The sequence below is a fragment of the Petaurus breviceps genome, unplaced genomic scaffold (assembly GCF_028583685.1).
Source record: "Petaurus breviceps papuanus isolate PSGF00001 unplaced genomic scaffold, PetGlider_PUasm1.0 490, whole genome shotgun sequence".
Lineage (NCBI taxonomy): Eukaryota > Metazoa > Chordata > Mammalia > Diprotodontia > Petauridae > Petaurus > Petaurus breviceps.
The window spans coordinates 20796236-20821935 of record NW_027186352.1 but is presented as its reverse complement, the minus strand read 5'-3'; the positions used below and the strand labels follow the sequence as shown (position 1 = coordinate 20821935).

Genomic DNA, 25700 nt, shown 5'->3' with positions numbered 1-25700 from the left:
AAAGGTAGGTTTGGAAGAAGAGCCCAAGGGTTTCACCTCTTAATTTTACAGATGAAAACAGAGGACGAGAGGGTTCAAAAGAGTTTAAGATTTAGAGCCGAAAAGGACTTTTTAAGGTTGGTGGTGCAGTGACTAAAGCGCACTGGGCCTGGAGTCAGGAAGATCCGAGTTCAGATCCAAGCTTAGACACATCTTAGCTATGTGCCCCTGGGCAGTTGCTTTGCTTCTGCCTCAGTTTCCTCTTCTGTAAAATGGAAATCATAATGGTAATTGTCTGTCAGTGTTGGTGTGAGGTGCAAATGAGATATAAGGTGCTTTGTAAATCTTAAAGAACTATAGAAATTTTTCTTGTTACTATATTGTCCAACCTCCTCAATTTCTGAATAAAGGATCTGTCTCTGAGAGTTAGATCAACTTGTGGACAAGTCACACAAGCAGCAAATTGCAGAACCAGAATTCTCATCCAGGACCTGTGGTTCTAACCCCAGTGCGCTTCCCACTGTGATCATTCTAAAATAGAACATTTAGCTACCATGTTTGCTCTCTCTTTTTTTGTCGTTGTTTAATAGAAGGGGAATTTACCTCTTGATTCCTAAATCATTTTTTTGATGATTCTTTTATTATTTTATTTTATTTTTTCTTCTCTTTTTTATTTTTTAGTTTATATCATTCATTTCCACCAGATTTTGAGTTACAAATTTTCTCCCCATTTTATATTTAATTTTTTTTTAAACATTTGATTTTAAAACTTTGAGTTCCATATTCTTTCCCTTCCTCCCTTGTCACCAACCCTTACTCGGAAGATAAGCAGTTCAATATAGGTTGTACATGTGTAGCTATACTAAACATTTCCATGGTGGATATATTGTGAAAGACTGACTATATTTCCCTCCATCTTATCCCCCTCACCCCCCAACTTGTTCTATTCTCTACTTTGATCCTGTCCCTTTCAAAAGTGGGTGCTTCCAACTTCCCTCTCCTCCAGCCTGCCCTCCCTTCCATCATCCCCCTTCTCCCCTACTCTCCTGTAGGGTGAGATACCCTATTTAGTGTGTATGTCATTCCCTCCCTAAGCCAAATTGAGTGAGAATAAGGTTGACTCATTCCCTGTTGCCTTCCTGTTCTTCCCCTCCATTGTAACAGTTTTCCCTTGACTCTTCTAAATAAGATAATTTACCCCATTCTGTCTTTCCCCATCTCCTCTCATTATATTCCTCTTTCACCTCTTAATTTCACCTTTTAAGTATCATCCCTTCCTATTCAATTGGTCCTGTGCCCTCTGTCTATGTATACCTGTACACATATACACACACTCACATATGTATTCTTATGCCCATATACCCTCCTATATAGATATATATGTATGTATATACACATTTCCCTTCCCTTCAACTATTCTCATACTGAGATAAGCTTCATAAGTTACAATTATTGTTTTTCCATGTAGACATGTAAATAGCTCAGCTTTGATAAGTTCCTTATTTCTTTTCCCTGTTTACCTTCTCATGCTTCTCTTGCTTCTTGTATCTGAATGTCAAATTTTCTATTCAACTCTGGTTTTTTCATCATGAATGCTTGAAAGTCCACTATTCCATTGAATAACCATATTTTCCCCTGAAACATGATACTCATTTTTGCTGGGTAGGTGATTCTTGGTTTTAATCCCAGCTCCTTTGACCTCCAGAACATCATATTCCAAGCCCTTCAATCCCTCAGTGTAGAAGCTGCCAGGTCCTGAGTTATGCTGATTGTGTTTCCACAATATTGAAATTGTTTGTTCCTGGCTGCTTGTAATATTTTCTCCTTGATCTGGGAATTCTGGAACCTGGCTGTAATATTATTAGGAGTTTTCTTTTGGGGATCTTTTTCAGGAGGTGATCAGTGGATTCTTTCAACCTCTATTTTGCCCTCTGGTTCTAAAACATCAGGGCAATTTTCCTTGAGAATTTCTTGAAGGATAATTTCTAGGTTCTTTTTTTGATCATGGCTTTAAGGTAGTCCAATAATTTTTAAATTCTCTCTCCTGGATCTATTTTCCAGGTCAGTGTTTTTTCCAATGAGATATTTCACATTGCCTTCTATTTTTTCATTTGTATCTGTTTAATAGTATCTTGATTTCTCATAAAGTCACTAGCTTCCATTTGCTCCAATCTAATTCTGAAGGAATGATTCTCTTCAGTGAGCTTTTGAAATTCTTTTTCCATCTAGCAAATTTGTCTTTTTAAGGCATTCTTGTCCTCATTGCCTTTTTGAGCCTCTTTTGCCATTTGAGTTAGTCTATTTTTTAAGGTGTTATTTTCTTCATTCAGGTTGTTGGCTCTCATTTCATGATTTTCTTGCATTGTTCTCATTTCTCTTCCCAATTTTTCTTCCACTTCTTTTATTTGGCTTTCCTTCTTAAGGTCCTCTAAGGGCCTGTAACCAACTCATATTTTTCTTGGAAGCTTTTGGTGCAGGAGTTCTGACTTTCCTGTCTTCCTCCTATTCCGTGCTTTGATCCTTTTTGTACCCAAAACAGGAGGCTAATGTCGGATTGCTCTGTTTGCTTCGCTTCCTTTTCTTGCTCATGTTGCCACTCAATTACTTGACTTTTGGGCTTTTTGCCACAGTAGAACTCTGCTAACAGAAATGAGAGCTTTATCCCAAATGCTGGGGTTTTCACAGCTGCTGGAGCTATTAGTTGGGTGCCCTCTCTGAAGCCTCCACATGTTCTGGCAAACTAGTCACGCACCTTAGGACATCCACCCTAGACAGTGATCCAGATCCAAGCAGGTTAAAGCAAGAGTGATTACTCTTCGGACTGGTTGCTTGGTCCCCCTACAATCAGCAGGCCAGGAGCTCTGAAGCAGCCATGTGGCAGCTGCGGAGCCTCAGCTGCTTCTCCCTTCAGGGGGTGAAGGCCAGACCGAACTCCCTATTCCTAACATCAATACTGCATTGACCCCTCACTTTGTCCTTAGCATCTATGGGTTGATGATTCTGGAAACTGCCAAAGCTGCTGGTGATTTGAAGTCCCTCCAGCTGGCAGCTGGTTGTGGCCTTCCTGAGGCTAAAACCTTGGGCTCCCCCGGGGCTGGGCTGGGCTCCCAGAGCACTGCGCTGGCCCCTTCCTGCCAGCCTGCCAGACTCTCTTCAGTGGGAAGTTAGTTTCTCTGTCATTTTGTGGGTTCTGTAGCTCCAAATTTGTTTAGAGTCATTTTTTACATGAATTGAGGGAGATGGAAGTGGGAGTCATGCAAAAGTCCTGCTTCTACTCTGCCATCTTGACTTTGCCCCTTTCCTTCTCCCCCCCCCCCCCAATAATTTTTGACCCATAGAATAACTTTTAATCTATATGGGGTCTGACTTAGTAAATCCTTGGGAGGCGCATTTGGGTGTTTCCAGAAGACTACTGAGCATTGTGGGGATACAAGATAGAGACATAACACACAGTGTTATATAGTCTTCTTAGATTTTAGATTTGAAATTATGGGCATAGAAAACCAAAAGAAAGAAACCTATCTTATAAAATGTAGAAGAAGAAGAATTTATGGTGGAAATCTGAGGTAGTAGAGTGTTCGTGCTCTAATTTGAAATGTTCATTTTCCCTTGGAGTTTAGAACCAACTCTTGATTTGAGGTGGGGTTTTTAGTTGAAAAAGAAGTTAAATGGGGTGGTTAGGTGGTGCAGTGAGTAAAGTGCCGGCCCTGGAGTCAGGAAGAGATCTGAGTTTGGTTCTGGCCTCACACACGAAAAAACTAGCTGTGTAACCTTGGGCAAGTTACTTAACCCCAGTTGCCCTCCAAAAGGCAAAAAAAGAAAAAAGAAAAAGAAAAAAAGAACTTAAATAATTTAAACTTCTTTCCCCCTTGCCATCTTTAATATTATCCATATACAAATTAATCACATTTATAATTTGTAAGATATATTTAAAAAATGAAACTTCTAACAAATTAATTTTTATAGAGTAAGTTTGCCATAATACAATTCTCTGATCTCCCTTATTCAAAAGCCCTTTTCCCATTACCAAGTGAAGGAAAGTACAGCCTTCCTGGTCTTTAAATTCCTCCAGAGTTTGGTTCTTAGCAACCCTTCCAGTATTTTTGTCTCTTTGTGGACTAAACATTTTCACTGATCTAGATTTCTTAGCCTTCCCTGATGTTATTTTTTTCTTCCTTCATAGTCATAATCTTTGAAGTTCCTTCTAAAACTGCTATTTTTCTTTTTGATCATACCATCCCCCTCTTCTTTTTGCATAATAAAATCCTTATAGGCCTAGTACAGGTACACCTCTTTATGAATCCTTCCCTGAATTTCCCTTAACCCTTATGTGAAGTGATTGTGACCACTCTTCTCTCTCCTTGAATTTTTGATTTCTCTTTGGACATTTCCTTTAAAAAACTTCCAACTTCCAAATTCTTTGCCTCTTTCCCTTCACCCCTCCCTGACGCTATAAGTAATTTGATATAGGTTATACATGTGAAATCATACAAAATGAATTTCGATATTAGTCATGTTGTAAAAGAAAGCACAGACACCCTCCCCCGCCCCCGCCAAATCACAAAAACATAAAGTAAAAATAAAGTATACTTGATCTACATGCAGATTTCATCGGTTCTTCCTCTGGAGGGGGGTTGTATTTTTCAGCATGAGTCCTTTGGAATTGTGTTGGATAATTGTATGGCTGATAATAGCTAAGTCACTCACAGTTGATCATCATATGATATTGCTGTTAGTGTATACAGTGTTCTCTTGGTTCTGCTCACTTCAACATCAGTTCATTTAAGTCCAGGTTTTCCTTTTTTTGCCTTTTGGAGGTCAGTTGGGGTTAAGTAACTTGCCCAAGGTTACATGGCTAGTTTTTTTGTGTGGGTGTTAAGTGTCTGAGGCTGGAACCGAACTCGGGTCCTCCTGACTCCCTGACTCCGGGCCCGGCACTTTACTCACTGCGCCACCTAGCCGCCCCTAAGTCCAGGTTTTTCTGAAGGCATTCTGCTCTTCATTTCTTATGGCACAATAATATCCCATCACAAATAACATACCACAACTTGTTTAGCCATTCCTCAATTGATGGGCATCTCCTCAGTTTTCAGTTCCAGTTCTTTGCTACCACAAAAAGAGCTGCTATGAATGTTTTTGTACAAATAGATCTCTTCCACCCCTTCTCCCCTCACCGCCTTTCACCTTTTAAAAAAAATCTCAGGTGCAACTAGGTGGTGCAGTGAATAAAGCACTGACCCTGGAGTCAGGAGGACCTGAGTTCAAATGTGGCCTTACTTGGCACACTTAACTAGCTGTGTGACCCCAACCCCAATTGCCTTGCCTTCCCCTGTCAAAAAAAGAGAAAAAAAGCTCTTTGGGCTATATAGTAGTGGTGTTGTTGGATCAGAGGGTATGCACAGTTTTATATTCCTTTGGGCATAGTTCCAAAATGCTTCTCCATTAACAGTGTATATTAGTGTCCCAGTTTTCCCACATCCTCTCTAACATTTATCATTTACCTTTTCTGTCATATTAGCAAATCTGATAGGTGTGAAGTGGTTCCTCAGAGTTGTTTAAATTTGCATTTCTCTAATAATCTCTATTTCTCAATATTCTCAATGTCTTGGTAGGTAGAGTGTCAAGTATTTTATATTGCCTACAATTATCGAAAATGTACCTTTTAGAAGAGAAAAATATAACTCAGGGTTTAGTGGCATGCTTAATAATTGATTGAGTGATTGAAATAAGTTTTCTATAAATGAGGAATTCATTCAGTATTGATTCTAATTCTTAATATTTACATTGTATAAAGTCTTTTCTCCCCCAAACATATTATTATTAAAAATCATGGATAAATGAAAATGCCCATCAGTTTGGCACTTTGGCAACTACAGTTTGTCCAGAAAAGGACTATGGTCCTGGAAAGGAGCTGTGGTAGTGGTGGCAATGGCAGCAGGGGCTGCTGCTGCTGAGGATGGGGTAGAAAACTCTTGTCCTTTAGGCAATAAGTAACTTATTATTTGCCTACTGTGTTCCAGGCGCTGCTAGGCACAGTAGGACAAGAACGACGTAGTCCTCATTCTTCAGAAACACCCAACATATCCATGTAAGCATGTACAGAATGAATACAAGTGGTAGGATAGAGAAGGTAGATACATATGCACATGTGCGCACATGCATGGGCAGTAGTATAGAGGCTGATGGGATCTTAAAGATGCATCATTTATATAGAAGGTGGCGCTTGGACAGAATCTTGAAGGGAGTGAGGGACTTTGCCAGGTAGAGCTAAAGTTGGAGATGGTTTCTGGCCTGGGTGATGCAAGAACCCAGCAGTGTGCTGGGGAGACTCTGCATAGGGTGCATCTGCCATAATTTTTCTAAGGGCGCTAATAAATATGTACGTAATGGTGAAATACAACACCCTCTGCATACTTCTAGAAAGAATGAGTTCTGGAAGAAGTCTGTATGTTGGCAGCCTTGGTAATGAAACAACCTACAGAATACATGATTTTGGAATGTATTGTGTTACAATAAGTAAATTTTAAATAATTATTTTAAATAATTAAATTAAAAACAATTAAATTTTACTGTGTTGTGGCAATTTTGGGAGCTTGTAACATTCCAAATAAATTCCCTGACATGCTTAGACTTAGCCTGGGAAGCTTCTCTGTCCATACTGTTAACCTACGTCACTTCTCTGGTTGACCTTCATTTATAATATGACGAGAGTTGTACTGAACCAGACTTCTAGCACTTGCGAGGGATGTGACCATGGCCAGGTTTCTTACATCCCGTGAGCCACAGTTTCCTCATTTGAACAGTGGGCATAATAATACTTTGAATATTGATTGAACGGGGCTGTTAGGATCAAATGAGTTAACCTGTGATGTTCTTTGTAAATGGTCTCTTCCAGTTGTGAAATAGGATGATCCTGCGCTCTGAGGCAGTGTGGTGGTATGGCATAAAGAGCCCTCCAGGGGTGAGGAGGCCATTTTAGTAGGGAGAAGTTAGAGGAAGAGGTGGGGAGGTAGAAGGTTCACACTGAGGCAGCAATGCAGGCACATAGCGGATTATTCAATTAACTGTCTTTTGCTAAGTGCCTTCTGTGTGTGTGTGTGTGTCAGGCACTGTGCTAAGCCCTGGGGATAGAAAAAAGGCAAAAGACAGGCCTGCCCTCAAGGAGCTTACAGTCTAATGAGGGAGCCAACAGGCAAACAAATATGTATAAAACAAGCTCTGTATAGGATAAACTGGAAGTCATTAACAGAGAGAAGCCACCAGAATTCCCGAGGGGTTGGGATTTTTGTTGGGACTTAAAGGAAGCCCGGGAAACTGATGGGCTGAGTCAAGAGGGAGTGTTCAGGCATGGGCCACAGCTAGAGAGAGTGCCCAGAGGGAGCGAGAGATGGAGGCATCAGGAGGCTCCAAAGAGTTTGATCTGAGGTGATTAGGAGCCATAGCGGTGTCCTCTGTATAAAGAGGGGCATTCAGAAAGAAAGAGGAGTTCTGCTTTGGAAATGTTGACTTGGAGATGTTTGTGCAACATCTAGTTGGAAATGTTTGAAAAGTGGTTGGTGATGTGGGACTGGAGCTAGCAGGGGTCTGGCCCTGGCTGTATCAGTTTGGGATCAAAGCATCCCAAAGTCAGGAAAGCAGATGCAGTCACCATGTGATAGGATGTAAACCAAGGAGAGCAGAGGGTCTAGGACAGAGGCTTGGGTGGGGCTAGAAATCTGCTTCCATGAAAGGAGACTGGAGAGGACCCAAGGGAGAACCTAGACGGAGAGAAGAGGGGTCAGTAGCGTCTGCCACTGGAGGGAGCAGGGCACTTGCCCAAAGACACACAGACTCCAGAGCCAGCACCATTTGGGGCCTCCACTTTCTCACCTGTAAAATGAAATAGTTGGAGTAGATGACCTTTGGTTCCTTTTCACTGCTAATATTCAGTGCAGCAAATGCCCCTCACCTCTTTTCACTCTGTGCAGAGTGCCTGGCTACACAGTAAATGCTTAAGCAAATGTTGGTGGAGCTGAATCTTCAGGAGATCCTTAGGCGAGAGATAAATATGTGTAAGGTTATTTAGGAAGAAGAAAGAATGAGCCAGCTGGGGAAGGAAGGAAGAGGGGACAATGACAGTAGTTGCCCATGTCTTCGTGGAGAGTGTGACATCCGGGCTGCCTTTAAGGAAAATAAGGATTTGGAGGGGCAGCAATGAAATGTGTGTGACTGACTGAGAGAGAGAGAGAGAGAGAGAGAGAGAGAGAGTGTGTGTGTGTGTGTTGAGCGGTGGGGGGGCAGCGAGGTAGGTGACTGTTGTAAATATGTGGAGACCAGTAAATACGTGGAAGGTGAGCAGTGTCTCCTCCATGTCCTGTCAGTCATAAAGCTTATTCTTGATATGGGTCTACCTATCTTTAACTCCCATGTGCAGACGCTCTGCTTCTCCCTTTCTAAACCAGCATGGCCTGTCTTGGTAGTTACGACCCTGCAGCAGACGGTCAGTGCCTCTCAGCTCTGTATCCTCCCCCTGCTCCTGTGTTACCCCCTCATGGCGGCTGGAGGGCAGGCTCTGCATTGAGGACAGTAGTTAGTGAGTAGGATCCCATAAGTCGCTTTGTTGTTTTGAGTAGGACAGTATGTCTCACTGGTCCTTGCAGATCTTATGATGTTATTTTCTCCCCCAAAGTGATTCCTTTTCCAGACTTTTCTGGTTCTGTTGATAACATTATCCTCTGAGGCATTTTGAGTGATGTCCTTGTGACTTTGGTGCCATCTTTGATTCCTCCCTTTTCCTTGCCCCCATCCCATATCCATTCTCACAATGCACCTCTCCCATCCCCTTCTGTCCACTTACACTGACACCAAATTTCAGGCCCTCATCACCTCTCACCTGTGCAGTAGCCTCCTGCTTGGCCTCCCTGCCTTGTATCCCCCTGTATATGAGAAAGGACTTGGTTACTTTGAAATTATTCATTGACTCAGCACTGGAGAGTGATGTTGGCCTCTTCATATGGACTGGTTTAGCTGTTTATGATTGAGAACTCCCAAAATATTTATTCCTAAAATGTGTATGTTCTCATTTTTTTCTTGGCAGGTTTATCATGCCCATTCTGATAGTTATGAGACACAGAACCAGCACTACGGAAGAAGTTTGACTAAAGAAACAATCAAAGATGGTAAGCGGGTGGTGCTGTCTACAATGCAGTTGAATTTTATGACAGCCCAGTATTCTTGAAGCTGCAGGACTGTTATCCCTCCCCAAGTGGGAGTTAGAAGTTATCGTCCAGATGAGTTTATAGTGGATGAGTGTGAGACTTTCAGAAATCAAACATGATTGGGCTGTGAATGGGAGAATCCAATAAGAAGGGTAGAGGTTCAGATACCAGCTCTGCTACTTTGAATAGCTGTAAGACCTTGGCCAAGTTAGTATATACCTCTGGCCCAGTTTCCTTAGAGAGAGAGATTTCATCAGGTGACCTCTGAACCAATAATCGTATTTAGTGAGAACACTTTCAATGTAATTTAAGATGCTTTACATCACATTTTTTTTTAAGCAATTGGGGTTAAGTAACTAGCTCACATGGCCAGGTGCTTCTGGGTGGGTGCTAAGTGTCTGAGCCCGGATTTGATCCCAGGTTATCCTGACTCTGGGGCCGGTGCTCTTAATCACCGTGCTACCTGGCTGCCCCTTTAATCACATTTTCTTGGTGGGTGTGGGTGCTTCCTCCACTGACTTTAACCCCTCTACAACTTGATAGACAGTTTTTGTGACTGAAAAACTTTCATCCTTTAGCTGGCTTGGTAAACAGTTTTTGAACTAACCTTGTCAGCAGGCATCGCTGGGCTCAAAGATGGAAGCATCTGGAATGCGAACTCCATCTCCTCTACCAGCATTTATTAAGTGCCAGCCATGTATCAGGGACCACATTGAGTGCTGGCATGCCAAGATGCCAACTATCTTTTCCATTCTTTTCATTTGAATTTACTTTAGATGAGTAGATGCAAAAAACGTAGGGATTTTAGTTTCTTTTGAATGTGAGATAAATTGGTGACCTTCACTCAAAATTCTACTAGACAAACAGCCCTCCTAGAGTCGGTCATGATGGCAGCTGAAATCCAGTCCTCGAGGAAAGGAGGACCGCTGGAAGTTTGTGAATGAAACCGTTTCTGTATTTTACGTCTCTGTGAAGGGCACATTTCTATTTGTGTGGCTGTGATTCTGATGTTATCCACTAGCACACAATGCTCTAAAATAGAAAACTATCTGAATGTTCTTGTTTTCCCTCCAAAGTGAGGGACCAGGGTAGGGAAGAGCCTCCACAGAGTGATTGGCGGCTTCGCTTCATCATTTCCCTGTAATGATCTTGTTTTCCTCTTGGTAGGAGTGGCCAGATTTTTCCATAATGGTTACTGTTTGAGAAAAGATGCAATCGCTGCCAGCATTCAGAAAGTTGAGAAGATTCTTCAGTGGTTTGAAAGCCAGAGTCAGCTTAACTTTTATGCGAGTTCCTTGCTGTTTGTTTATGAAGGCTCATCTCTGTCAGCGGCTAACAAATTGGGTGACGGAACTTCAGCAGAGAAGACCTTTTGGGCCAAAGGACAGCTGCCAGATGCCGGAGTGCTCGAATATAACAACAACATTCACTTACTGAGTTCTGCTGAGAATGGAAAAGTGGGGGCCTCCGCAGGCAAAGTGTATGTGCGTCATCAGGAAGCCTATTCCAGGAATCATCACGGTCAGACTTCACTGAAAGTGGAAAATAGGGACCAGGGCAATGTGTGGAAAAGCAGCAACTGTGTGTCACAGGAGCACTTGAATGGCAATGTTCTCTCTCAACTGGAAAAGGTCTTGTGCCGCTGCCCCACAGAGCTCCCCGCAAGTGCAGGTGTGGAAGTGCGGATGATCGACTTTGCTCACGTGTTTCCCAGCAACACCAAGGATGAGGGATATGTGTATGGACTGAAGCATCTGATAACCGTACTGCAGAATATTTTAGACGATTAAGTTCTTTGCTACGTTCTTTTTATGGGGCCAATGATACTGAAGAGTGGCAGCGACTCTCTGCCCTTGTAATGTTATGTAACAGATTTGTATTGTGATTCAACTACATTTTATTTGTCTTTGTACTTTTTGGTAGGAGGGTTCACTTTTTTATACTCTTACTCAGGAAAACTAATTAATAGTTCATTAGAAGACTATGAATAAAGAAAAAAACATAGGAAATGCTAAGCAGGGGACATGGTGGTACATGACTCAGTCTATGTCTCGTTGGCCTAAGTTAAATAAAAACTCTTGAGTTTGAAGGGTTCGGTTTTAGCTTCCTGTAGCAAATTCATCCATGCATCCCTGTCCACCCAGCCTTGCCATTGAGCCATAGTGATTAGAAAACAGACGGAAAACTAGAAGGAACAAGTTGACGTCCTCAACCTCCTCTGTGGCCCCGGACCGAGTTACTAAACTGGAGAAAGTCTGAGTTAATGAAGTAGTAATAATGGTGACATGTTGATTCTCTCTTCCATGTTCCGACCAGCATATCACAGGTGCTAAGGTGCTTCCTTCTCAAAGTGGATAATGTTCCTGCTGCATTTCAAAAAGATAATCCCTTTTATTTCCAAAATAGTTTGTCTGAAAGATAACAATAGACTTCCTCTACTGTCTGTCTCAAATAGTAAAAAATGGTTTGGAATCTGAAGGGCATTGTTATCGCCCCAAGCAAAAAAAGAAAAATCTCTTCCTCTTTTAAAAAAATCTTGCATTTCAGAGATGAATGCATTTTTACAGCTTTCTTCCCTGAGAGAATCAAAACTTTTACTCAATGGAACATTGCAGTTCTGCCATTTATAATGTTTTTATTTTAATAGTGTTTTTCCTCGTAAGAGGCCGTTTCATTTTACCACCGTTTGTTTGAGAGAAACCATATGAACTTGTTACTAAAGTAATGTCTCAATTTTCATAAGCAAGGACAGCTGTCATTAGTATGAGTGATTATTCAGAAGTAGATTTTTTCCCTTTGGTGTATTATAATAGGATTCAGTGTGATTTTTTTTTTCATAACATCCAGCTTTCTACTATTGTATTCAAGCCAGTGGAGTTGAATTAGAAGTACGTCTAATGATGACTTTTGCATTTAGAATTGAATTTTACGGAGGGAAGATGCCACTTTGCACACATTCTTAGGTATTTTTATAGAGGTTGAAAAATTGGATTCTTAAATATTTGCTGTAAGTGAACAAGGAAAAAAAAACTTTCATGATGCCATAATCTTTTTTTGAAATTGCATACCTGAAACTTTTTTCACATTCATTTTTGGTAGGAGTAGGGCTACATTTTGTTGCATTGTTTTAGTTCTAGTCAAGTCAGCCATAATTCAAGACTAGTTCATACTGGAAAAATGTCATTGGAAGTTCGTTTGAATTTAGTTTCAGTTTTGTTTAAAGATGAAAACAGGACAAGACTCATTTTAGTTCTGGCTTCCAGGTTGGTTTACATTTTACAGACTATGTACTCAGTCTGTTGAAAATCAGTCAGAGGGGCAGCTAGGTGGTGCAGTGAATAAAGCGCCGGCCCTGGAGTCAGGAGGACCCAAGTTTAGTTCCGGCCTCAGACACTTAACACCCACACACAAAAAACTAGCCATGTAACGTTGGGCAAGTTACTTAACCCCAATTGCCCTCCAAAAGGCAAAAAAGAAAAAAGGAAAATCAGTCAGAAATACTTGAGTCTTTTTGTTTTTAAGGTATAGACTAAGTTGAAGGGGAAATGTTGATTATAGTTGTTTGGGTTTTTTATCTTTTCTATTGCAATCCATATAGTTTTGATATATACTATTTTGATTCATTTCTAAATTTGCCACATTCCAGGAAAATATTTGCTCAGCTTTTGGTTGTTTTTCGGCCCTTTCATACAATAGATAGCATTGAAACCACTGGAAAGGGTGACAGTAATTTGTGCTTATAAACCCCCATCTCTGTCTCTTCGGTTGGGGGTGGAGGGTGATAGGAATGATCCTGACTTCTTTCCTAACTCAGAGACCAGGATGCTAAATGCCAGAGTCTGAAAAGATAGGGCTGCTCTGTATGAGTTCATTTTGTGATTGCATAGTACCTTAATAAATTCTGTAGCATTTTGAAATCTGGTTGCATTTTTATAATTTTATAAGCAGGAGAAAAACACAGTTTAGGAGTCAGTTTTGAGAACTGGTCTCAACTCCCTGATAACAGTAATTAGGCTTTGCCCTTTGTTCTGGGATGCCTCCCAACCCCCTGCCTTCCCCCCATAGTCTCTGTTTGATTCTGTGTACAACTGTGAGGCCATCAGACTAATGGCGAAATCTTTGGATTGAAAAAGAAAAGCAAGGAAAAACCAAATCCAAGAAAATTACCACTTTTTTACCTTAGGAAAGACCATTAAAATTATGAGTTCATTAAACCCCAAACTCAGAAGATTAACATTATTTTAAGTCTGATTTAACTAAGGGAAGAGCCTTTGTGTAGAACAGCAATTGTGTATCTACTGCGAGTTTAACACATTTGTGTTATTTGCGGACTGATTTTTTTTTTTTGCACATTCTAGATCAGTAAAGTATGGAATATGTATCCCAGAATTGTTTTCACCTGTCATTTCAGGTATATTTTTGTAATATCAGTATCCTATCTTTGGCTAGTGAAATCCAATTTTTACATCAGAGCAACATTTTTTAGGGATGGGATTAGAGTTTAATTCTTTTTTTTTTTATTGAGAAACATCTCTCTATATTTTTATTTTCATAAATGTATTTTCAAACCTCTCGCTCTGTCACTGAACAATAGCCTTTTAAATGTAATTTATTTCTTAGCTGAGTAATATCAGAGCAATCTTGTGTTAAAAATTACTTTTATTCTGGATAAAAAATAGAGTATGTAAACCAGATTAGATGGTGGTATGTGATCCATTCTTTCCCATTTACCTCAAAAGAACTGGGCAACTTTTTCTAATAATTGCTGAAATATATTCCTTTTTTATTTATTATTACTCAGAGGAAGAATGTTACAATGTAGTGTTTTAAGTAGCTTTTACTCAGTAGCAGAGTAGAGGACCTACTTTGCATACAAATACAGGCAGAAAAACAATTTAATACATAACTTCTCAAAGTAGTAACAAGACACACACCAAATCAACAACTGTGAACTTCAGTGTTCAGGGATATTTCCTTTTCCTTAATTAAAAAGGGGTGCTTTATTTTCCTTTGCTACAGTATGGTCTGGTAAAAGCTATAGACTTTGCAGAATACAGTAGCATAAAGCTATTTCCAATACTATGAATGAAGATGGGTTTGAGGTAGAAAGGCGGTCATGGCTTTCCTCTTATATAAAACAATTTTTCTTTTCAAAATATCTATGCTGCAAATAGACCCCAACTCCCCCCACCCACCCACCCAACCCCTTTGAAAAGAACACATTTTGCTAACTTTGAATCTCCTCCTGGCTGCATCCCAAGTGAAGAGAAGCAAACGTTAACATGTCCTGACGATTCATAAGCACACATTCTACAATCCAAGTACTCTTGTTTGGGGGGATAAGAGTTTCAGTCCTTTTGGAGGCTTTCTTATATATCTATGAGCATAACCTTGGACAGGCTTTTGCTTTCTCTGTGTTTGGTAATCATATAGTATGTTTATTGAATGAGATATTAACTTGATGCTAAACCAAAAGCCTAAATGTACTCAGGGAAACAGAACCCATTCTCCATGCTAATTTAATTTTCATATGATCTATAAAATATTCCTCCCCAAATGTGGAAATCAGTGAAGTCATATGATCTATTTATGCAAAGACTCAAGCTATAATTGACCATTGCATCCAGAAAAAAAAAAGTTTCAAGTAATGGATTTTTTTTTAATCTTTTCTTTCTTTGTATAAAAAACCCTTGGAGGGGATAGAAGCCATTTTTTTTCAATAATATCACAATTAGTTGTGGGATTGGTTTGTACTTCATGGCTGAAAATGTAGACCTTGGAAAGCTGGAAAGGATGTTCAAAACTTTCTGGGTAAAAAAAAAAATGCTCCTTGGGAAAACTTCCATTAAATAGTTCTTTAAGATTGCACTTATACAATTAAATCATATTTTTCTCTAGAGTAACATTTGACATTAATCTCCAAGAACAAACACTTTCTTGTATGGCTGGGAAATCAAATGAAGGAAAAAAAAAATATTCCACAAGAAATGTTGTTCCATGTATGGAAAGTTTTGGAGGTGAGTGTGCCATTGTTAATGAAGCTAAACAGTTTGCACATAACTGTGGTGAGATCCTAATTCTTAATAAATAACATCTGAGGGAATTAACTGAACCTGTTAATATGACCAGTCATGGAAAACAATTCTAGTCTCTTCTAGACACCTACTCATGTGTGTCAATAACCTCAATGCCATGGTCAAAATGTCAGTAGATAAATGAAGTCATTGTCAGAAGTAAATGTGAGGAGCAGAAAGGAATGTATAAATGTAACATTTTGCTTCTAATAATTTTATGCAAGTCTTCCTATTTATCAAAAAAGAAGGTACAATATATAAAGCCCCCACCCCCTTTCCCTATGCTGTATATTTATACAAATCAAGGACAAATGTATAACCATTTCTAAATACCTCCATTAATTTACAGTTGCATAGAAATGGAAGGAGAAAAAAAACCTATTTATTATTAAAAAACATGACATCCCCATCTTTGGATCTTCTCTGTTTTACTCCTTCAGTGGAAGACATAAGTCAGACTGAAACAATGTGGTCTTCAAGGTGTCGAAGGTGTCATGTGGAGTCTTGTTCAAGGGGATTTGGAATTGGAACTTACTAAAAATTTACTATACACTAAGAATATTATCTATTATCTATCTATTACGAAGTATTGGTCGGCCAGATGAATGCTTTAGATTGCCTGGGTGCTGCCAAGGAGGTTTGAGGAGCATGATGGAAAGGTACTGTGGGTTTGTTCCTCGAGATCTGTAAGATCTGGGCTGGTGTTTTGAGGTGGGCCCAAGGCATCTGCACCTGTGGTTTGTAATTGAGAGCTGTTATCTTGGTCCAGTGAAGAAGATAAAGGAGTGACTCCATTGATCTTAGCATCTGATTCAGGCTGTTCAAGCAGCTATCGAAGGCGCTGAAGCTGAGACTCCAGCTATTTATTGTGATCTTCCAAAATCTGCATTCTCGCCTCCAGCTGACTTCTGTGCTTCCTGAGGAGCTTTGCTTCCGCTGTGAACTCTGGGTCTTCAATAGTGTGAAGAGTTTCGGTGGCATCTAGAGGTGAACTCAGGGGGCTCAGTATCGATGGAAGGTTTTGTTCCTTTAACTGGTTGTGTTCCAAATTTAAGATACTTTGTTCTTCCTCCAAGTCGGCAATGATCCGTTCCAGTTCTGCCCTTTCTTTTCTTTCCACTGATTTCAAGATCTGTGTTGGACTCTGAAGCTGATCTGCAAGGGGATCGCCTCCCAGAGCCTGACAATACCGGGGGATGAGGGAATGCTCATCCCCTCTGGAGGCACACTGCTCTATTTGGGAATGTGTATCATCCTGAATTTGTGAGACCTCAGAAAGTCTGGAGGTACACTGCTCTATTTCGGAATGTATATCATGCTGACCTTGTTGTGAGGCCTCAGAGGGTGTTTCTAAATTGGCACCTTCAAGAACTGTCTGCACAGGCAGGTAGCCAAGCTGGAATTTGGCAAAGTGCTTCTTCGACCTGAACTTATTTCTTAACACCTTCAAAAAATCTTGTACATCTTCTCCTGATGTTGCAGGTACAGAGTACTCCAGTATCGGGAAGGGCAATTCCGTTCGACCCACAAAGAAGCAACTCTGACAAAAATCATAGTTGAAACGTCTAAGACTTTTAAAGCTGAACCCGACGATAGGATATTCCTTACAGATATTGCACTTTGCCTGATGTTTTACAGTCTCTGAGGAAGCTACTCGATGTAAAAGGGGAAACCATACCAGGGACTGTGGCTCCATACGCACCCATTTTATAAAATCATTTAGACTTATCTCTGGTTTATTGTGACTGTTGGAAGCAGCTTCTAACACTGGGTTCAATATTGCTGCCTCCAAAAGGTGCTATTTCCCCAAGTTGCCGAGGGATCTGGATGATATGGTGAAGTAAAAGGTCAAGCTGCCTTTGGTCACCCATCTCTGTAGGCCCTGCTACCAACTTAGAGATAGCTGTGTTTTTCCAGTCCGGTCCGCATCATAGGCGTTGAGCAACCAATTCAGGCACATATCTACACAGAGTGGAACGTTGACCATGTCCTGCTGTGACTGTTCCAGCACGTCATAAGTCATTTTCAGATACTCGATGACATCAGGGACATAGAGGAATTTATCCTTCTGTGCTAGGTTGCGATGGTGTAAGATGTCATTTGCTCTCTCCAGCTCTAACAGATCCAAACATAAGGCTTTCTGTATTCTTTGGATTTTGAAACCTGTACGGTAGGCAGAGTAGCGTATATTGTGGAAGTCAACAAGGGACTCTTAAGAGTTCTGTCATTTTAGGGTGATTCCAACATGTTGACTGTTTGGTGATTGATGTAGTATGGAGCTGTGGTTTGTGAAACAGCCCTCTGCCATGGAAGCTGGACAGAAATAGCGAGAAAACGCTGAGAATATCGTACAAGACGTTTTTGGGCTTCCTGAAGCTTTTCAATGCGGTGTTCTACTGAAACCTGTAAATGTTTCCATTGCTTATTAAGATCATCTAGCTTCTGAGACATCTTTATAGATGGACGCGAATCAAGAGAAGACAGCTCACTGGATAAATCATTCATTGTTTTAACTTTTATGCCAATTGGTGCAATCTCTTCCTTAAATGTTCTGACGTTTTCTATTTCATTCAGCATAAAATCAATATAACTATTTCTTGTGTAGGTTTCCAGCATTTGCGCACACCCTCAGCTTCTTTGAGGACAGCATCTACATCATCCATGGCTCTTTGCAGATCACTGAGTTTCTCAAGTGCTTTGTTGACTTTCTTTAGTGGCTGCATTGAGGTTCTCCCATTTCTCTTTCACTTCTGAAGACTGTTTGCACATGGCTTTAGCAATCTTCTGGGCTTTTTCTTCAGGAGTTGATTCTATTTTAGATTGCAGGTCATGTTTTGTTTCTTCTGGGGCCTCAATGGGCAGGTCTGCAAGGAAGTTTCAAGCTTGGTCGACAGCATTTAATATACACTCTTCTTTTTCTTTTAATTCACACTGCAAAGTTTTTCAATGGTTTTGCTGGAGTTCTAAGGAAGTTTCGTCCCCAACAATGCCTGTGAGTTTTTTTTAACTCATCGTCTTTGATGTTTAGCCATTGAATCAGCTCTTTTAAAGTAAAAAAATTATTCCACTTCTTAGCACCAGCCTCCAAGTATGCCCTGATGCTCACTGATTTTTCTTTTAATTCATTCCATCGCAGGTACATATCATGTAGTTTACGTTGTAATAAAGCTGCCTCATCTAAACTTCCAAGTGCTTTAAACATATTCTGCTTATTCCCATCAGTGTTTCTAAAAATATCATTATGTGCTTCAATTTCGGTCTGTATATCCTTGTTCAGGGGAAAAAGGTCAGCACCCCAAACTTCAAAGTATACAGGCAGAATTATCAAGACAGAAACAGATCTAGTAGACAGATTTCAAACTGTCCAACCATTACATCCATACCCAGTCAACATCTGGGTTTTTTCAAAGCCGGGGGGCTCAGGACAACGGCTTCCCATAATCCATATCAAATCACAGAACACTTCTCAAAGTGAGCCCCCTGAGTTCAATTCTTTTTGTTTACATTTTACATCATTGTCATCTAAGGCCCCCCTTTTAAAGTTCCTTATCTAGGAACTTAATGAATCAGAATAGACCTGGTTAAATGGCTGTCCTCTAGTTAAAAAGCCACCACAACAAAACCTATCATCTTTTAGGAATTTGTGCTAAAATTAATGACTGTGGGGACTCATGTTCACAATTTATCAAACATTTAAGTGTATAAGAGTTTTAATTTAAGCACTTAAGCATGACAAGGACCTTTTATGTTAATAGGGTTGTCTTAGCAGGCAAAGGAAGCATTAACAAATTTTGGTTTTAGCATATTCCCTGTGAATGCACCCACTCAGAGAACTTTCTGAGAATTGTGATAACTAAACGTTTCTCTAATAAAATTGAAATTGTACAATAGTTTTTATAGCAAAGTATTTATGTTAATTGGTATTTTTAATATGGAGGGAAATTACATAGATTGAATCACAAACTTAAGCAATTACAAAAATGTTCAATATTTTATCTAAATAGCTTAGAAAAAACCTATGAAAACTTATATATTAAATGACTTTAACATGGAGCTTGTATTTTCAAGCCACTGTTGGTTAACTGTTAATGCATGTACAAAGAGATTGTATTTTTTCTTTTTTTTTTTTTTAAACGCATTACCAGTTTACCATTTCCAGGTTTTAGACTGCATTCAATGGAGTAAGACATTCTCTCAGCTTGGATACAGATGGATGTTTAAGATAATTGGCATTACCCAAGGTGTTGGCTTGCAAGATTCTTTTTATGTGTTTGGAATATATTAAAAAAAATTTAGAGTGGAGGAAAGAGGGTAGAACCATTAAGAGACTTGTCAAATAACAGAGATCTATCTTAAAGTGTCCATTTTCAAGAGTTGCCCCCACTCTGGTAGTAACTTTTTGTCAAAACTTTGGCCATTTGTTGATTAAAAATTTGTTTGCTTCTCAAATTGTTTACATTGCTTTGCAATAACTTTCCCTCTTGAGTGCCTTCAACCCTGATTTGGTACCTTTGTAACCTTATTTATAGAATCTGTGACATCCTAGGATGGAGCTTTCAAGAGGGTACATATAAAAACTGTCAGATTTTCCAAAATGTGAATCACTTCAAATGTTTTATGTGATAACAGAAATGCAAATTCACATGAAAGCTTAGCCACCAGCTGAAAGTCATTAAAAAAAAATAGGTGATTATATTCAGAGATCAAATTTAGTTTGATACTTAGAAGATAATGAATTTTAAAAAATCATCTTTAAATATATTTGTGTGAAATACAAAATGTATCCAGTGTTTCAGAGTTGACACGGCTCCTAAAACTTAGATGAAATGTTTTGAGTTCATATTATACAAGCAGCATTACCCTGCACAATCCTAGAGTTTGTGTGATGATGACAGATGACATCCAAAGGCCTTATTTCTTGTCCATAGGGTACGTTTTACTTATAGTATTCATCCAGTTATATAGAAAGTAGAATAATATAGTAAAATTACTGTGAAGTACAATTCTATTACATACCCACAAGCAAAATACTACACATTTTTTTCATATAGAACAATTTAGTATTGTATTGATATTTATTTTAAATCTTGATCTTATGTTTTCAGAGTGTGAATACGTTGAATATGATGGGCTAGAAATCCTTTTTCAAATGTAGGCAAAATGACTAACTTGTAACAAACTATTAATGTTTTGGGAGGGTTGAAGGCTCCTCTTTTTGGAGTCAATATCAGAATCAGTTATTCTCAATTATTTTGATAGGCTCCCATACAAGGAATCATACTCAAGTGTTTAAACAGTAATTAGAATGCTTTCAAGTCTTTTCTTTGAAATTTTGTAGTTATTGGGGTTGAGTTTTAATATGGTGTTCACCAACAGTGTGTATTAACAATTTTAATATAAAGTGAAATATTCTATAAACAATGTATATTGCACCTACTTATAAAAAGAAAATGGAGTGCACAAAGACACTTTATTACTCTGGGAACTGGACTGGAAAGTGTATGAGAACATGTGAAATTGCACCTAAAGTTTTGTTATTAACTGATGATTATAAACCTGAAAAGCTAAATTGATTGTACTTGAATGAATGTACTTAGTCTGGTCTTAGTTACTTTGATTTAAATGTCTAAATTATGTCTGCTTAAAAATGTGTTTGACTGTAATTCATGCTGTTGGGCTTTGGGGCCATTACTGGACTTCAGGGGTTGTTGATATGTAACTTGTGTTCATTATTTTACAGAATCATCTACCAATTTTATAATTTAAGTGCTATTTAGATAATCCTAATAACTGTATATTTGGCAGACTATTAAAAATTTTCAGTGATGTCCCCCCCCTTGATTTATAGCAGATCCTGTTTCTCATTTTATAATAACATAACTTGATGTTTGTACTTTGCAGACCTGTGATTTACCTTATACTTATTTCCTGTTTTATAGCAGGATTTTGTTTCTTTTTGAAGAATCACCCCACAAAACATGGCACCCGATATATGTAGACTAATATCTCTTGGGAATACATAGACCATAGAATGGTAGTCCAGTTGGACTCGAGTTTGAAAAAGCTATCATTTAAGAATTTCTGTTAAAATTAATCACTGCAGGGACTTGTGATCACTATCATTTTTGAATATACAAGAATTCTAATTTCTACAAGCATGACAAGGACCTTTTATGTCAACAGGATTGTCAGAGTTGTCAAAGCATTACAGATACTGGTTTTAGCATATTCTCTGTGAAATCCAGTCAGGGGACTTTCTGAGGATTGTGATAACCATGTAAAAATTTCTCTAATAAAATTGAAATTGTACAGTAGTTTTTATAACAGCACAATATCAGCATCTTTCTGGCATCATCTTTTGGGAATAGACCCCAGTATTGGATAGTATAATACACACACTATAATAATTTGGTTATTAAAATACAGCAAGTTCTAAGATCTTTGAAAATGGTGTGAGTGTCTTTGGGGATGGCACATTTTAATAAATTAGAATCAGTTTCAGCAATTAGAATTTAAGGTCTAGCCACAGCTAAGTATTTTCTTAATTCTTTCTATACGGCTTTTCTATACTTTAGCAAGTGATCTTTTCTTTTCTATACGGCTTTCTATACTTTAGCAAGTGATCAGTACCTTGTCGACTGATTAGTTACTGTGCTATTTATTGGGGAAATAGAGATGTGTGACCAAGTCCCTGCTGTCAAGGAACTTAGAGTCTCAATTACGTTGTTATCACCTAAACTGATTGGCACAGCTCTGGGAGGCCTTCTTGGCTAAGTTTCAGGGAATTTGAAGTATTAGGAAGTATTTCCCCTCTCTCCACAGGAAGGGTTGTGCTTTCCCCATTTCTGGTTTGGTTCTTGAGAAAAAAAATCCTCTGAACTGAAGCCTCATTGGTGTTGGTCACAGGTAACAAGAAGTTCCTAAGGAGAGCAAACACTGGAAGTTGCAGCAGAGTCAGTCTCAGAAGAGAGAAGATGCCCCAGAATGATCCAGACCAAAGTCCTTGTCACATACACTCACAGCGGTGTGTGTAAAGTGCAGACCATGGAGGGTTTTCAAGTTGTGCCTGACTCTTTATGACCCCATTTGGAGTTTTCTTGGAAGAGATGCTGGAGTGGTTTGCCGTTTCCTTTCTCCAGCTCATTTTATAGATGAGGATTCTGAAGCAAACCGGGGATAAGTGGCTTGTACAGGGTCACACAGACTAGTAAAATGAGACTGGATTTGAACTCAGGAAGGTGAGTCTTCCTGATGCCATGTCCACCTAGGTGTCCTCCCCACACTGGCACACACATTCACATGCACACCCATGCGTGTGTGTATACTCTTTTATACACACATTTCCTTAAAAGTGTTGGGATCTTTTGTTCTAAGGCCCTTTTGAAAATCCTTGGATAAAGCGACCTTTGACAAAAAAAAGCCTCCATTGGAAAATGAGTTAATGGTGGAACTAAACACTTTTAATGAAAAACTCACCCTCATTTGGGGCAACTAGAGAAGTCATTGTCTCCCTGAATTCAGATGTGGCCTTAGACACTAGCTGTGTGACCCCAGGCAAGTTATGTAACCCTTTTGCCTCAGTTTCCTCATCTGTAAGATGAGCTGGAGAAGGAAATGGCAAACATTCCAGTATCTCTGCCAAGAAAAACAACATGGCATCATGAACTGTTGGACGTAACTGAACAGTGACAGCAGCTGCCTTGCAGGATGGGGTTGTTGCCTTGGAAGTGCTGTAGGGTTTGGTTGTATGTCGAGAGGCCTCAAGACTGGACTTTAGAGCAGGGAGAGAGATGAGACTTTGTGAATGTCAAGAGACAATCACAACTTATAAAATGCAAGAGAAAACTAGGTTTGCACATTGCAGGCCATACAGGTTTGCATTTTTGCAGCAGAACAGAGGGAGGAGGAGGAGGAGGTATCTAAAGGCATGTGGCATTAAAGGGGGGAAATGTTCAAGAAGGCAGGAAAAGGGCAAAACCCCTCCCAAAGGGGAAGGGGCAAGGTGAGCGCAAAAGCCACCTTCTTTTTCCTTGCCAGGCAATGACAATAGAAGAATCTGCTTATCCTGACTGACACCTCGACTCCCAAGGGAGGCCAGCTTGGGATGCAAGCAGTGCCATTAAGTCAGCCTGGGGAGCAGTGTGTGCTTCATCTTGGACACATTCAGGGCCTTCTGCATACTCCGGGTCTAGTGTTATGGAAAATAGGGCAACTTGAAAAGAAGTTCAGGGGCCCCCTACTGGAGTCAGCCCCTTGGTTCAAATCCCAGCTGGTTCTGCCCCATGAGAGCTTGGACATGCCACCTAACTTCTGGGCCTGAGTTTGCTCATCTATAAAATAAAGGGTGTTAGACAAGACTGAGGCCCTTTCAGCTCTGCTGCTGGGATCTTCGTTAACAGAGAGGAAGCGATTCTCCTTGATCACTTGGGCAATGATGCAAGTGAAGATCCATCCCTTCTCTGACCCGCATTCCTTACAGCATCCTTAACACTCGACTTTCCCAGGTGTTTGCAGGCACTTGATCAGTGTATGTCCCAACAGTGCGCTCTGTAACCAGGTGTGCACTTGCTTCATAATCCAGTACACTGGTTCTTCCAACCAGCGCTAATGAATGGTTCCAAATAAGTACGTTGGTAAGCCAACGCCACCCGGTTAAGTACCAATTAAGAATCCCATAAAACTAATTTTATGCAAATCTTTCTAAAAATGCCATCTTTAAACAGGTTCCTGAAAGCCTCTCAGTGACTCAGCATCCTAATTATGAACATACGTTGCTGTGTGGTGCTCTAAGGCAGGGCTGCCTGCTGCCTCTTTAGTCTGGAAGACTATTTGTCTCGGAATTAAGAGGCCTGACTGCAGGAATTCTTTGGTCCGTTTTGGTGTTCTTTTTCTCTTTTCCTTGGTTGGTGTGACTAACAGATGTAAACCTACTTGTTCCAGTGGCAGCCTTTCTTTTTCTATTGGTTTTTCCCTTCCCCTGGAACTGGAAAGGCAGAAACTGCATTTCTTAAAAAAAAAAAAATTATTTATTTACTCAGTTTACAACATTCAGTTCTACAATCCCTTGAGTTTCACATTTTCTCCCTCTCCTCCTCCCCCCCATGGTGGCATGCAATCTGATATAGGCTCTACAAATACCTTCACATTAAACATTAGTCAGGTTGTAAAGGAGAATTATAACCAATGCAATGAACAATGGGAAAGAGGAAACAAAACAAAACAAGAAAAAGAGAGTGAGTGGTTTGCTCTAATCTGCATCCAGACTCTAGTTCTTTCTCTGGATGTGGAGATCCCTTCCCTTTCCATCTTGAGTCTTTTGGAGTTGTCTTATAATCTTGCCTTGCTGAGAAGAGCCCAGTCTATCAAAGTTGGTTGTCACACATGTGTTGTGTCTGTCATTGTGTACAAATTTCTCCTGGTTCTGCTCTTCTCACTCAGCATCAATTTGTATAAGTCTCTCCAGGTTATTATGAAGTCCATCTGCTCCTCATTTCTTACAGCACAATAGTATTCCATTACATTCATAGATCATAACTTGTTCAGCCATTCCCCTACTGATGGGCATCCCCTTGATTTCCAATTCTTTGCCACTACAAAAAGAGCTGCTATATATATTTTTGCACATATGGGTCCTCTTCCCACTTCTACGATCTCTTTGGGATACAACCCTAGAAGAGGTATTATTGCTTGGGCATAGTTCCAGATTGTTCTCCAGAATGACTGAATCAGTTCACAACTCCACCAACAATGCATTAGTGTTCCAATTTTCCCACATCCTTTCTAGCATTTATCATTTTCCTTGTTTTATGATCAAATAAGTTAGAGAGCATTATAAAATGCAAAACGGATAGTTTTGATTATATTGAATTGAAAAGTTTCTGTACAAATACAAATAAAGCCAATGTAACCAAGATTAAGAGGGACGTGGAAAATTGGGAAAGAATTTTTACAACCAGTGTCTGATAAAGGCCTCATTTCTAAAATATATAGAGAATTGAGTCAAATCTGTAAGAATACAAGTCATTTCCCCAATTGATAGTCAAAGGATATGAACAGGCAGTTTTCAGAGGATGAAACTAAAGATATCTATAAACATATGAAAAAATGCCCAAAATCACTGTTGATTAGAAAAATGCAAATCAAAACAACTCTTGAGATATCACATCTCCCCAGCAAGATTGGCTAAGATGAGAAACAGCATTTCTTAAAACTGCTGAAAATTCAGTACATCCAGAATAGTTGTTGGGCAGTCCATCAGTCGTGTCCAACTCTTCCTGATGCCAGGCCCCAACTGTCCCTGGGGTTTTCTTGGTAAACATACTGACTGATGTGGTTTGCCATTTCCTTTTTCAGTGGATCCTTTTGTCAGGCAATCTGAGGTTAAATGACTTGTCCAGGGGCATGTAAGTAGGAAGTGTCTGAGGCTGAATTTGAACTCAGGCCTTCCTGA

General features: G+C 39.7%; 1 protein-coding gene and 1 pseudogene across 1 annotated transcript in view; one reads left to right on the top strand and one right to left on the bottom strand.

The window, feature by feature from the left end:
• Positions 1-21564, top strand: part of IPMK (inositol polyphosphate multikinase) — an 85619-nt gene extending 64055 nt beyond the window's left edge. Inside the window, exons 5-6 of the mRNA XM_069101814.1 lie at positions 9056-9137; positions 10344-21564. Of these exons, the coding sequence (XP_068957915.1) occupies positions 9056-9137; positions 10344-10966 (705 nt within the window). The 3' untranslated portion in view covers positions 10967-21564. The remainder of the gene's footprint in view (positions 1-9055; positions 9138-10343) is intronic.
• LOC138172095 (utrophin pseudogene) lies at positions 13628-17973 on the bottom strand (annotated as a pseudogene).
• Positions 21565-25700: the final 4136 nt, after the last annotated feature.